This window comes from Aedes albopictus, chromosome 1, assembly GCF_035046485.1.
Source record: "Aedes albopictus strain Foshan chromosome 1, AalbF5, whole genome shotgun sequence".
Lineage (NCBI taxonomy): Eukaryota > Metazoa > Arthropoda > Insecta > Diptera > Culicidae > Aedes > Aedes albopictus.
In genome coordinates this window covers 55,247,392-55,261,122 of record NC_085136.1, presented here as the reverse complement: position 1 = coordinate 55,261,122, position 13,731 = coordinate 55,247,392, and the positions used below count along the sequence as shown (strand labels likewise).

Below are 13,731 nucleotides of genomic sequence, written 5' to 3'. Positions count from 1 at the left end.
GGCTTCTCACAGTCAGTACAGCTTCCGGACTAAGACCAAGGTCTTACATGTAGCTGAAACTAGAAAGAAAGAACAAATGGTCCCCTTTCCAGTGGAAACAGTTGTGCAACGGCGTTACCAGGTTGGGTGCGAAACATAAGAAGACAAGAGGACAAGAGGATAAAAAGATACAGAAGACACGGAAGACACAGAAGACACAGAAGACACAGAAGACACAGAAGACACAGAAGACACAGAAGACACAGAAGACAGAGAAGACACAGAAGACACAGAAGACACAGAAGACACAGAAGACACAGAAGACACAGAAGACACAGAAGACACAGAAGACACAGAAGACACAGAAGACACAGAAGACACAGAAGACACAGAAGACACAGAAGACACAGAAGACACAGAAGACACAGAAGACACAGAAGACACAGAAGACACAGAAGACACAGAAGACACAGAAGACACAGAAGACACAGAAGACACAGAAGACACAGAAGACACAGAAGACACAGAAGACACAGAAGACACAGAAGACACAGAAGACACAGAAGACACAGAAGACACAGAAGACACAGAAGACACAGAAGACACAGAAGACACAGAAGACACAGAAGACACAGAAGACACAGAAGACACAGAAGACACAGAAGACACAGAAGACACAGAAAACACAGAAGACACAGAAGACACAGAAGACACAGAAGACACAGAAGACACAGAAGACACAGAAGACACAGAAGACACAGAAGACACAGAAGACACAGAAGACACAGAAGACACAGAAGACACAGAAGACACAGAAGACACAGAAGACACAGAAGACACTGAAGACATTGAAGATACTGAAGACACAGAAAACAATAAAGACACTGTAGGCACAGAGGACACAGACGATATAGAAGGCAAGAAGACAAGAAGACTAAAAACCCAAGGGACCGGAAGACCAGAACAACAGAATACCAGCAGACCAGATGACTAGAGATGTCCAGATGACTTCAGATCGAACGATCAGTGACTTAGTACACGAGGAGATCTCATTACCAGAAGACTATAAAACCAGAGAAATTGAGGACTAGAAGAGTAATAAAACAATAGAAAGATGACCAGAGGACCTAAAATCAAGTGATAAGAAATCAGAAGGCTTGAAGATAAAAAGAGCAGAAGACCAGTGCTAGTCTACCATGCCACAAAAACAAAAGATTTTCAAAGGAGAAAAAGAAGACGGGAAGATTGAAAAACCAAAGTAGTTAATCAGAGAATCAAAAGAATGTTAGATGACCAAAAACTTTGCAAATCAATTTTGGTAAATTCGATTCAGGTACCACAATTTGGGCAATATTACCTAAATGGTGTTTGCATTAAGAGCGTTTTAAGGACTCAAGATTTAAGGAGGGCTCACGGGAAAGGAGGTGCAGTTAAAGGATGTGTATGGCGAGTTTGAGCTGAAAGGAACAGAAAGGAATAAAGACCTCATTCAAGGGTATCCATGAGCAAAGCTCATGTTCGCCCGCCCTCATGCAACAATATTCAGTGAGTTCAATAACTGGTCAGATCCTACTAAGCTCAAATGAAACCCTCTGAAACCTGCGGAAATTTCAGATAAAATCACCGGGAACTCCCTTGAAGCTCTTAGATATCTCTTGAAGAGCCTTGAAACCCTCGAAGACCAATGAGATACACAAAAACTACAAGCCATTTTAACGCTAGTTGAGCCCCCGGCAACTTCTCATAAACCCCCAAGAACTGTTCATGAAACCCTTAGGGAAGCAACTGGATCACCCTTCAATCACCTGGATCGCTTAAAATACACGGCAACGTTTTGAAACGCCTTGGTACTCCTGTCACACCCTGTTAAGCTCTCCTGAAGCCCCATGCAGCCCTTGAAACCCTATGAAACCTCTAGAAACGCTTTGAAGCTCTTGTACACTCCGGGACCATGGGGACTATAATTAAATATCCGGAAACATCCGCTGAAACCCCCTGAAACCCAACTGAAATCAATATAAGTTTCTGTAAGATAATTGAAAACTTTTTTCAACACTCCAGAATCCTCCTAAGGCCTTCTGAAGGTCTTTGCCTCATCCTCTTGCCTTTATACGCCTCATGTCTATCTAAATTTCCTCTTATGACACCCCCAGGAAGTCCCCATGATGTGCTTGAAGCGCTCTGAAACCTCTAGAAACCTGTCGGAGACTAGTTTGACACCTCTCTGAAGCTCTCCTAAAACTCCGGGGAACATTCTTGAAAGCCCTGGAAACGCCTGGAAACTCCTCTTAAACACTCTTAAACTCTCAAATACATCTTTGAAACTCTAAGAAGACTCTAACCTCTCTGTAAGTCCGCCTTAACTTACTTGATACTTCCTGAAATTCTGAAAGCCCCCGAAACCTTCTGAAATCTTCTGAAACTGACTGAAGCACCTTGAAGCTCTTCTGAAATCCCCTGAACTTCTCTTGAAAGTTCCGGAAGTGTCTCTGAAACTTTTTGAAAATCCCTAAAACTCTCCGACATCCCCTGAAACGTCTTAAAATATCTCTGATCCACCACTTTCCCTCATTTCCCTGCTGAAGCTCAGGGACCTCCACTGAAACCTTTGGGAACTGCTCGGAAACCCCCTGAAATCGAACAAAACCTCCTGAAACCTATAGAAATTCTGATGGTTTTTGACTCTATGGAATGCTCTTTTCTTATCTTATGATTTTTTGGTTTTTTGGCTTTCAAATATCGACTTCTGATATTGTGATATCGTTCCCCTCTCCAACTAGTATTCAAGTCTTCTTGTCTTCCAGACCTCTGTTTCCCTATCCTTAAGCCTACTAGTCATCACCATCTTCTGGTCTACTATTTTTCTGATCTTTTAAGCTCAATCTAGGACCTAGATTCTAGGTAATGTATCAGGAAGCACAGTTGTATGTTTTTTACCTTGATTCAAAACCTAATGTACTTATTTCATAACCTTATGTATTTCAAGTAAGCAGGAGAGTTTACGGAGGGTAATTGGCTAGGAGATGTTAAGAAGATGCCATACGATGTTTCATAAATATTTAAAGTGGTTTAGGGAGGTTGTCAGGGGAGTTTTATTTTCAGAGAGATTTCAGAGGCGTTTCAGGAGGCTTTAGTGAGTTTCAGAGGGCTTTGCTCAATTTAAGGGGATCCTAAAGTGGATCTCGAGTGTTTCGGGGAACTCGAGGGGAAAAACTTCATGGGGGCTTTGGAGGGATTGTAAGGCGTTTCAGGGGCGTATTCGGGGAATTTAGGATCTTTCAAGAGAGGATCAGGAAGTTTCAGAAGGGTTTCAAAGTGTTTCAGTGAGTTTCGAGAGGTTTCAGGAGATTTCGGGGAATTTTCGAGGGTGTTTGATTTCCGAAGGTTCAGCACGTTCAGCGTGCCCGTTTGAGTCATAATCGTCCAAATGTACGACTAGGTTTAAAGGGAATTCAGGGGGCTGTAAGAAGTGTTTTAGGAAGCTTCAGGAGAGATCCAAGGCGTGGCTTCAGCGGTATCCTGGGGGCTCTAGGATATCAGAGAAGTTTCTCACGGGTTTCATGGAAGGCTCCACAGTATTTTAGAGAAATTCCGGGGGTCACAGCTGAATTTTGAAGAATATTAAAGGCGTTTCAAGGCAAGGGTTGAGCTTAGGCAGGCTTCAGGATAATTCAGGAGAAGTTTACAAGGATCCCAGGGAGTTAAAGAGGGGCCTCAAGGTATTTCAGTGGGTGTCAGTGTGATTCAAGTGGTGTTTCCGGAGGGTCAAGAGAAGTTGCCGGGGTCTGTTTACGGTTTAGAGTAATTTGGGTCATGGCGGTTTAGGGAGTTCTAGATAATTTTAAGGGATACCATGGTGCTTCAGGAGGGTTGTCGAGCGTTTTAGAGGGTTTTAAAAGTGTTGCACAGAATTTAAAGTGGTTTATTTATTTGCCTAAATTCAGAACCTAATTAAACTTGTGGTGTTTTAAGCGGCACTTCAAGGTGTTTCAGTTGGTTGCAGGAGGTTTGTGACTGTTTCGGTGGGCTTAAGAGACGTTTAAGGAAGGGAGGCGTTTCCGGGGCCTTAACAGAAGCTTCTAAGAGCTCAAGGTTAAATCAAGAGCCTTCAAGATAGATTCCGGTGTTTTCAGAAATTTTCTGGAGAGGTTTCGGAGTCTTTTAGAAGGGTTTGAGTTTCAAAGAGCTTCAGGGTGGTATCCGGGCATTTTAAAGGAGGTTGTTTGGGGTTCAAGAGAAGTTTGCGAGTCTCAGAGAGCTTAGGATTCAATGCTTTCCCGGAGTTGTCAGGGGATTTCAGTAGGCTTCAAGATGTTTCGAAGAATTCTAAATTGGATCCTGGAGGTGTAAGAGATGCTTCTGGGTATCTGAAGGAGTTCTAGAAGGTTTCAAGGCTTTCTAGAAGGATTAAGGGAGCTTTAGGGGAGTATAATATAGTTGTTGTTACACAGAAAGTTTGAAAATCAGAATCTTGAACATTTCGGAAACACATTGAAAATGAAATGCAATAGAAACATCAAGAAGAATAGAAGTGTTAGAAACCCGAATCAGTATCCCTCCTGTCATTGAACCCTCGCTTCACCTTCGCTTCGGGAAACATCTCGTAAAGGCCAATCGCCCCACCCCCCATCCCAGCCCAGTCCCAACAGCATCTCAAATTGCAATGCGGGAAAATTCAATAAAACTGTTCTCCAACTCGAACCAAAACCGGCATCGACTGACTTTGGAACCGGCCCCTTCGTGGTAGGAATCGCACTTAACCTCAGTGTCTTAAGAAAATGGTCCCGAACGAAAGCCAGCATTCAGACTTCTCCACTTTTCGGTGCCGAAGAAAATTGTGCCAAAAAGTCCGAAAAACCGAGATTTCGTCACGCCATGTGTCTGCACTGACTGCTGCCGGTCGAGTTGAGTGTATGTGGTTTTCGGCAGTAAAAGGACCAACGGAACTTTCCCCCCTTTTCTTCTGCCACCATCGAGGAAAAGGAACGAAAAGTCAATTGGCCTTACCGAGAATCGTTTTATGTGGTGGGCCGACGTGAGGATTTCCCCCGCCGGAATAGAGACGGGTTCGCTTCCTTCGTGCGGTAAGAGGCTCCAACCGAGGAGAACAACCCTATTCTGTCGAAATCAATCTTCTTCCACAGACACCACTTAGCGGGAAAGGGGATCCTTGCCACTCCACCAGCCACACATCCCCAACGACCTATCATGTACCAACATTTTGTACGAACAACACACATGAGAAAAGCCTCAATTCTTTCCGACAAGTCTCCACCAAAGGGGAATTGCTTGCTCGTGGATTGGCGAAAATTGTTTTCCAAGTTCCGAGCTTCACAAAAGTTATGGCGTAAAACAAACACGCAAAGTCTGGGGCTGCTGGCTGGCTGGTTGCTCTCCAGGAGGAATTGTAGGAACAACTGAGGTTCGATGGGAGAAAGGGAAGTTTTTACACGGTCTGACCATTAAATCAGATGGAGTCATGAATGGAAGCTTGGATTTTGCATCAAATGAGCTAATTGTGCATAGGTATTCTTATCAAAACTGCGTATCTTACTGTGACTGTGCCTTCCGCAGATACAGAGGTAGAAACGGATTTTAAACACAAAGAGTGCATATTTTTGTTTCCTCTACAACTAGAAGGACGAGGATGATGACGGAAATATGGTGAGTTTGTGTGCTGCCCTAGATTGAGGAGGAGGTTGGCCGGTTCAAAAACAATAAAGCCGCTGGAGCAGATCAACTACCAAGCGAGCTTCTAAAATACGGTGGAGAAGCACTGGTGAGAGCACTACACTGGGCCATTACCAAGATTTGGGAGGAGGAAGTATTACCTGAAGAATGGATGGATGGTATCGTGTGTCCCATCTACAAAAAGGGCGACAAGTTGGATTGCGGGAACTATCGCGCGATCAAACTACTGAGCGCTGCCTACAAGGTACTCTCCCAAATTTTATGCCGCCGTCTATCACCGATTGCAAGAGAGTTCGTGGGGCAATACCAGGCTGGATTCATGGATGAACGCGCTACAACGGATCAGATGTTCGCCATCCGCCAGGTGTTGCAGAAATGCCGCGAATACAACGTGCCCACACATCACTTGTTCATCGAATACAAATCGGCGTATAATACAATCGATCGAGAACAGCTATGGCAGATTATGCACGAATACGGATTCCCGGATAAACTGATACGATTGATCAAGGCGACGATGGAACGAGTGATGTGCGTAGTTCGAGTATCAGGGACACTCTCGAGTCCCTTTGAATCTTGCAGAGGGCTACAGCAAGGTGATGGTCTTTCGTGCTTGCTGTTCAACATTGCTTTAGAGGGTGTAATTAGGAGAGCGGGGATAAACACGAGTGGTACGACTTTCACGAAGTCCGTTCAGCTGCTTGGTTTCGCTGATGATATTGATATTATTGCTCGTAGATTTGAGACGATGGCGGAAACGTACATCTGACTAAAGAGTGAAGCCAGGTGAATCGGATTAGTCATTGATGTGTCGAAGACAAAGTACATGATGGCAAAGAGCTCCAGGGAGGAATCACCGCGCCCGCAACCCCGAATTTATATCGACGGTGATGAAATCGAGGCGCTCACTGGTGACCGCCGACAACGACACCAGCAGAGAAATTCAGAGGCGCATTGTGGCAGGAAATCGTGCCTAGTTTGGACTCCGCAGAACTCTCAGTGTACCAGTTATGGCTATAGTACCTCAAATTCGCCATAGTCGATTTTCAACCTTTAATGATGCAAATCAAGAAGAAAAAATAATGAACAGCAGATCACGATCACAAAAGATGGCTGCAATCATTCAAACTTCTCAATTTGCGCAAATTGTGATAGAAATAATTCATTTTCCTTATTTCTTCCGCTTCCTTGCACCCTATTTCGCCATAATGTACCAGTTATGGCTAATCCCATAAGGAATGCATGTAAATAGTGCGAAGTGGAACCCAAATTAACAATTATGTCAGTAACTGGTACAGGGTTCCTATCATTGGCACACGCCGTAATAAATACTAAAAGTAGTTTTGGCCCGGTTTCTATATTTTTCCTGTAAAGAATGAAAACTAATCTATCATTAGACATATCGATGACATTCGTCGGTCTTCTTCTTATGTTTTTAGAAATAGTATTGCTTAGGTAGTGTGATAACTGGTACAGGCACCCTATCGGATTTGCGATAACGCACGTCAGCTGGGAATAGCTTTCATCGTGATCGTTGATTTTCTGAGATGCATACACTGAACGAAACCCCCCGCCCAAGATCGACTGAGAGGCGATACGATCACGCCCCTTAACGACATTCGATCGGAAACCGTATGGTCCACCGACCGAATGATGTCATCTTAAAACCGGATGACAGCGATATGAAAATAGAATGTCGACCATATGGTCGAGCAACTTTGTTTTTTAGCGATTGATAACAATATCACCGCTATCTTTCTCAAAAATATATGTGCTTAGTGGCCTGGGCCAGGGTACCCTTGCGGGCACCCTTTTCAAAAAATATGACATGTCCAGGATAGGACATGCGAATCAAAGTCGTCAATGTCCCGGGTGTCACGATCAAGGAACTTGTTACGCTATCGATGAATAATTTCGGTGCATCTGTGTGGCCTTCGCTCTGCAACTAATATTCATTCACATAGCGTGCGTCGACTCATACGCGAATAAGATGATCGTCATCCGATTTTTGGGATGATTGCCGTATGACTGATTCGTCATTCGAAAACACGATTTTGGTACTTCGGACTGGATGGTCGGACAAATCAGTCGATTTCGGGATGGGGTTTTCGTTCAGTGTAGTCGGTTGGTAATCGATCGACGAAGGAACGTTATGAAAATTTCTGGTGCAGAAGAGATTCAAGGTTTCCGAGAGATCAAGACAAAAGAAACTATTCAAAGATCTGGCACTTCAAATAAAACCAAAATGCTGAAATTTTGCCGAATGCGAAAAAGTCTAATAGTCGATTTCTTCACCCTGGCTTAAGCGTTAAACCAGGCTCAACTATATGGGTAAGCCTGGCTTACCGGTTAAGCCGAGGTGAAGAAATCGACCCTAAGACACTAAATTTGACTTGTCTCCTGATGAAATGCCACGATAACATACTGTACTAGCACCATTTTTTGTAACGCGAGTAGTCGCGCGTTGTACTTTGTACAACACCCATGCATTCTGCAATATCTTACGATTCTGATTGCTTAGAGAAAAACTGTCTTCGGCAAAGTTGTTGTAAATTTCATGGGCTACTTGGTCCTGATGAAGTTGATTTGCAATCCGACCACTAGGCGGTGCTAGTGAGCATGCACATTTTATATCTCATATCTCAGGATCCTGATGACTTAGAAAGATGGTGCCTTCGGCACAGTTGTTTTACAGGTCAACGGTTTACGGATGACTACCGTTTAATTTGAAATTCCACCACTAGGCAGCGCTAGTGAGCATGTGAATTTTATATCTTACTAGCTGTCCCGACAAACGTCGTTTTTTGACTATTGCCTACTGTGTTTTTTGACGTACAGCACCATAGAGACGTCCCCCGCAAAGTCATCTGTATGGGAGCCCCCCGTTCCAGAGACCGGAGAGGTCCCGCACCAACACACCAAAATCACCGACTTCGGTAATATTTTACCGAAATTCCAGTTAAGTTTTTTACCGGAAAAATTCGGTGACGTTTACCGAACTTCGTTAAAATTTGACAGATAAACGATAACATTTTACCGAAATTTGGTAATTTTAACAGAGTTTCGATAAAAAAAAAAACTATTACCGAACGCTCAACAGTTGAGATTTCGGTGAAAATTACCGAACGCGACTAGCTGTGAAGCTAAGAACCTTCCCCGGTCCCAAAAATACCCACCTACAAAATTACACACCGATCGGTCCAGTAGTTTTCGAATCCACTGCGGTCAGACAGACAGACAGAAATTTATTATTATATATATATAGATGGAATATATATCTTGGGATCCTAACTACTTAGAAAGATGGTGTCTTCTGCAAAGTTATTTAGTAAGTCAAGGACTTACAGATGCTTTGCCGTATAATTTGAAATCTCACCAATTGGCGGCGCTAATGAGCACTTAAATCTTATATCTTATGAATCTCAGGATCCTGACTTCTTAGAAAGATAAGGTCCTCGACAAAGTTGTTAGGTAGGTTGAAGGCTTACAGATGACTGACGATTTAATTCAAAATTCATCCACTAGGCAGGGCTAGTGAATATGTAAATTGTATATCTTACTAGCTGTCCTGGGAAACGTTGTACTTGACAGTTTGATTGCAAATGCCACTATTAGGCGGTGCCAGTGAGCATGTAAATTTTATATCATATCATGTATCTTAGGATCTGGCAAAGCTGTTCGATATGTTAAAGGTCAAATGGAGGAAAACGGGCATCTGGAACCGACCTACTAATAGGTCCAAGGTGTCCGAGTCTGATTGCTTAAAAAAATTATATCCTTGGTAAGATTTGTTAGTTGATTTGTAAATCTAGAAAACCATGAATATGTTATTACTTAGGGGCTGTCCATAAACCACGTGGTCATTTTTTTGGGACTTTTCAAACCCCCCCCCCCCCGCGTGGTCATTGGTCCATACAAAAATTTTTATTTGTCCATACAAAATGGTCATTGGCCGAAACCTCCCCCCCCCCCCCCCCTAATGACCACGTGGTTTATGGACAGCCCCTTATCAAAAAAAAAATCAAGTCTTCCATCAAAGGGCTCATCAACTGTAAGCCCTTTATCTACCAAAAAACGATGTCGACGAAATATTTTTTTCTAGTATTTTATTTATTTTATTTATTGTTTATTCGTCAACAGGTGAAATCCCCACCCCAATGCAATGGTTTATCTCAAAACTAACATAAAACTCTTCTAAAATTAAGCTCAAATTAAAATTAAATACACGATGACATTTGTTGAAAACACGGGACATAGTGCGGATTGGTTTATGGAATCCATAATTAGTTCTCGTGTGGGGAAAACGGATGAATGCATTTTGGCGAAGATTCCGGTAGTGTATGTTGATATCCAGCATGCTGAGGAGCAGCGGACAATCAATATTGCCTTGTAAAAGATCCCCTATAAAACACGCTTTTGCCACGTCGCGCCTCGGCTCGAGTAGCTCCAGGCATATCAGTTTGCAGCGGCTTTCGTAGCTTGACAAGTTTAACGGGTGCCTCCAACTGAGGTGACGAAGTGCGAAACGAATAAATTTGCGCTGGATGGTCTCAATCCGTTGAATTTCGTTCCTGTAGTACGGTGACCATACGACGGATGAGTATTCTAGTACTGGACGCACAATAGAACAATACAAAGCTTTCAGGCAGTATACGTTCGTGAACTTTTTGCAGAAGCGAAACAAAAATCCCAGCTGTGACGAGGCTTTTGAAACGATGTAGAGTAATGCGGGGCAAAAGTTCGCACGGGGCAAAAGTTCGCAGTGGGTCTTTTTCTGAGCTCGAGTTAAGAACTCAAACAAATCTGTATGGGTTCGACACATAATCAGGTCAGTTACTCGTCAATAAAAATTGGAACGATTTCGTTATGGTTTGGCAGAGTTATGCAAAAAACTGTGTTTCTAGGTGTTTTGATAGAATTTTTGGACCATTTGGAATAAGAATTTGTAGTAACAGGAAGAAGAAGAATCTCATAACCTCTTGATGCCGGAGAATCGTTATTCTATGGTAGTGCGCGGGGTGCACTCGAACAAACTATAAACTACTAGTGCTTCTTGTAGAAAGGGACATTGCTAAAACCTCGACAGTGGGGCAAAAGTTCGCAGTAGCTGTGGGGCAAAAGTTCGCACTAGATTTCTGAATCTAGTTCATCAATATAATTACAGAATCTTTGGAGCAATGATGATTTCGTATAGAAACTACTATATATGTATAATATGTGTAGTATGCATCCTGAAATCGTTGCGGCAGAGGGTTTGAACTTAGTTTTGAAGGAAGATTGATTGTAAGGCAAACATTATGTTCACCCATTTTAATCAAAAAATGAAGAATGGCCAAAAACATTTTAAAACATTCTCTTCGTCATCCTCGTCGTGTCTTTCCATATGTTTCTGAAGGTCTTTTGTTCATCTACTTTACCGGAGTCTTTCATAGCTTAATTTGTAAATTCACAGTTATAATTTATCACCATACTGACGGGGATAAGATTCGATTACGGTCCCGTTCAACAGTTTTGCTGCATATTTAATTTTATTTTTCATGTATTCTGTGCAACACGTATATCTATGATTACTCCACAATGTATTTTGACAACTACAGAAACGCTGGAAAGGACAGCTCTTAGTTAATAGTTGTGGAAGTCTGCATAAAACACATTTTATACATAAGCTGAACATCAGGTCGTATTCCAGTTGGGCCGTGATGCTAAGAACAGAAAGAAACAGATTTCATGGCAAGAGTGAAACGACGAACATGAATTAACATGAAATAAATGAACATCACACCAATAAACTACCCTTAACAAGGTGCGAACTTTTGCCCCGCATAATGCGAACTTTTGCCCCCACTATGGGGCAAAAGTTCGCATTGGAGTACTTGTATTGAAAATTGTATTACTATAACTAGAAAAGCAATGCAAAAAAATCTAGTACTACGTTTTGAAGGCAACATGATAAGGACCCGTTTAACGAAGAACAACGATATTATTTTCTTTTCGTTTAATAGTTATTTTGAGAAGTCTGTTAGGTGCGAACTTTTGCCCCGCATTACTCTACGCCACATGGTCTTTGAAGGTCAGCTGAACATCCAAGAGAATACCCAAATCCTTCACTGTAGTTTCACGCTTCAATCGGGTTTCCGCCAGGGAATAATCAAAGTATAATAGGGAGCGCGAGCGTTTACGGCCGAACGAAATTACCGAGAATGTTGACACATTTAGCGACATTCGGTTAACACGGCACCATCGAGCGAAAATTTCCAACTGTTGTTGCAGGAAAGACGCATCATGTGAGTTCCTCACTACGTGATACAGCTTCAAATCATTGGCATACGAGAGTTTCTGACAATCCAATACAAGATTGACATCGTTCATGTAGAGCAGGAACAGGAATGGACCGAGGTGGCTGCCTTGAGGAATGCCGGACCAAACCGAGAAAGGCATCGAAACATGGTCTCAAATTTTGAAGGACATGCTTCGTCCGGTCAAATACGATTGAAGCCAGAGGAGCAAATTATCGTTCATCCCTAGTTTATCGAGTTTAGCAATCGCAATCTGATGATTCATTTTATTTATCAAAAGCGGCAGACAGGTCGGTGTAAATAGCGTCAACTTGCTGACCGGCTTCAATTTGGCGAATCACAAACGAAGTAAAACATGCCAAATTAGTTGTCGTGGAGCGTTTAGGCATGAAACCGTGTTGATCCGGCGAGATGTAATGACTGTAGCTCTGAATTAGCTGTTGCAGAACTATCACCTTGAATAATTTAGAAATCGAACTCAGTGCAGCTATACCACGATAATTCGAAACATTCATTCTACTGCCCTTCTTGAACACAGGGAACACATATGATAGCTTCCAACATTCCGGGAACACCTTGGAGGTCAAAGACATGTTGAACACTGTTGCCAAAGATGCTGCCAATGAATCCAAACAGCTGTTTAATACCAAAGAAGGAACTCCATCTGGGCCGCAACCCGTAGAAGATTTCAGCTGCTTTCCAGCTGCAATAATCATGTCGTTGGAGATTGAACATTGTTGCAGCGATGCTGATATTCGAGGAACATAGGCGGTGGCGTATGCTACGTCTTGAGGGCTCAAGTGTTCGTTGGTAAACACGTTGCTAAATTGGGTGCGGAAAAGGTTGGCTATATCCGTGGTGGAGTCTGCCATGATCGAGCCGTCGGTCATGGTAGAAGGCAGTCCCGATTCTTTCCTTTGGTCATTGACATGACGCCAAAATCTTTTCGGTTTCGATTTCAGGCTGTTTTGTAGACGGTCTTGATAGGCATTGTAGAGACGATCGTTGAGTTTCTTGTATTCGGTGTTCACTTCGAAATATACTGCTTTAGTAGCGTCGGTCCGATGTTTGCTATGTCGCCGAAGGGCTGCCTTCTTCAACCTTGTCTTCAACCTCTTGAGACATCTTAGATCGGCATTTGACCAAGCCGGCTTGGGCGCAGCACGTTCAGATTTTGCTGGAACATACTGGTCTATGGCATACCACATAATTCCAGAAAGCGTTGACGCAGCGAGATTGGCAACCAAATCGTGAAAAACGTCGACCCAATCGACATGTGCCAGAAAGTTGTTGATTTTATTGAAATCAGCCTTACTATAATCGTAGGATACATTTTCCACCGTATCACAAAAGCGGATTTGAAGGGATATGTATTGCCATTCTCGCTAGCACAGGGGGATGATGCCGACAGATTTTAACGAGTGGAGAGAGGGCTTGCATGACTACGCCGTCCATGCATATTTCCTCGCTGAAGAAACACAGGTCGAGGATTCGATTGTTTTCATTTTCGACACCATTCAACTGCCTATGTCTAGCGGTGGAGTACGCGTCGAGCAACTGTCGTGATGCTGCGAAGAAATCGGAAAGAGGTACCCACAGGAGGTGCGTTGCCAAGAGATTGCACTCAGATTGAAATCTCCGACGATGATACGTTGTCTCTGGGTCCCAACTGAGCAACAACCCAACCGAGCGAGGTGAGGTGGTTTTCGATCAAATCACCATCGTTTACTCGATCAGGTGGTATATAAACCAAGCACAAATAAAG

The 13,731-nt window shown here is 43.0% G+C and overlaps 1 protein-coding gene across 1 annotated transcript; it reads right to left on the bottom strand.

The window, feature by feature from the left end:
* Positions 1–12,232: 12,232 nt before the first annotated feature.
* LOC134288410 (uncharacterized) lies at positions 12,233–13,174 on the bottom strand. Its single transcript, XM_062853226.1, has one exon. The coding sequence runs from the start codon at positions 13,172–13,174 to the stop codon at positions 12,233–12,235; it is 942 nt and encodes a 313-aa protein (XP_062709210.1).
* Positions 13,175–13,731: the final 557 nt, after the last annotated feature.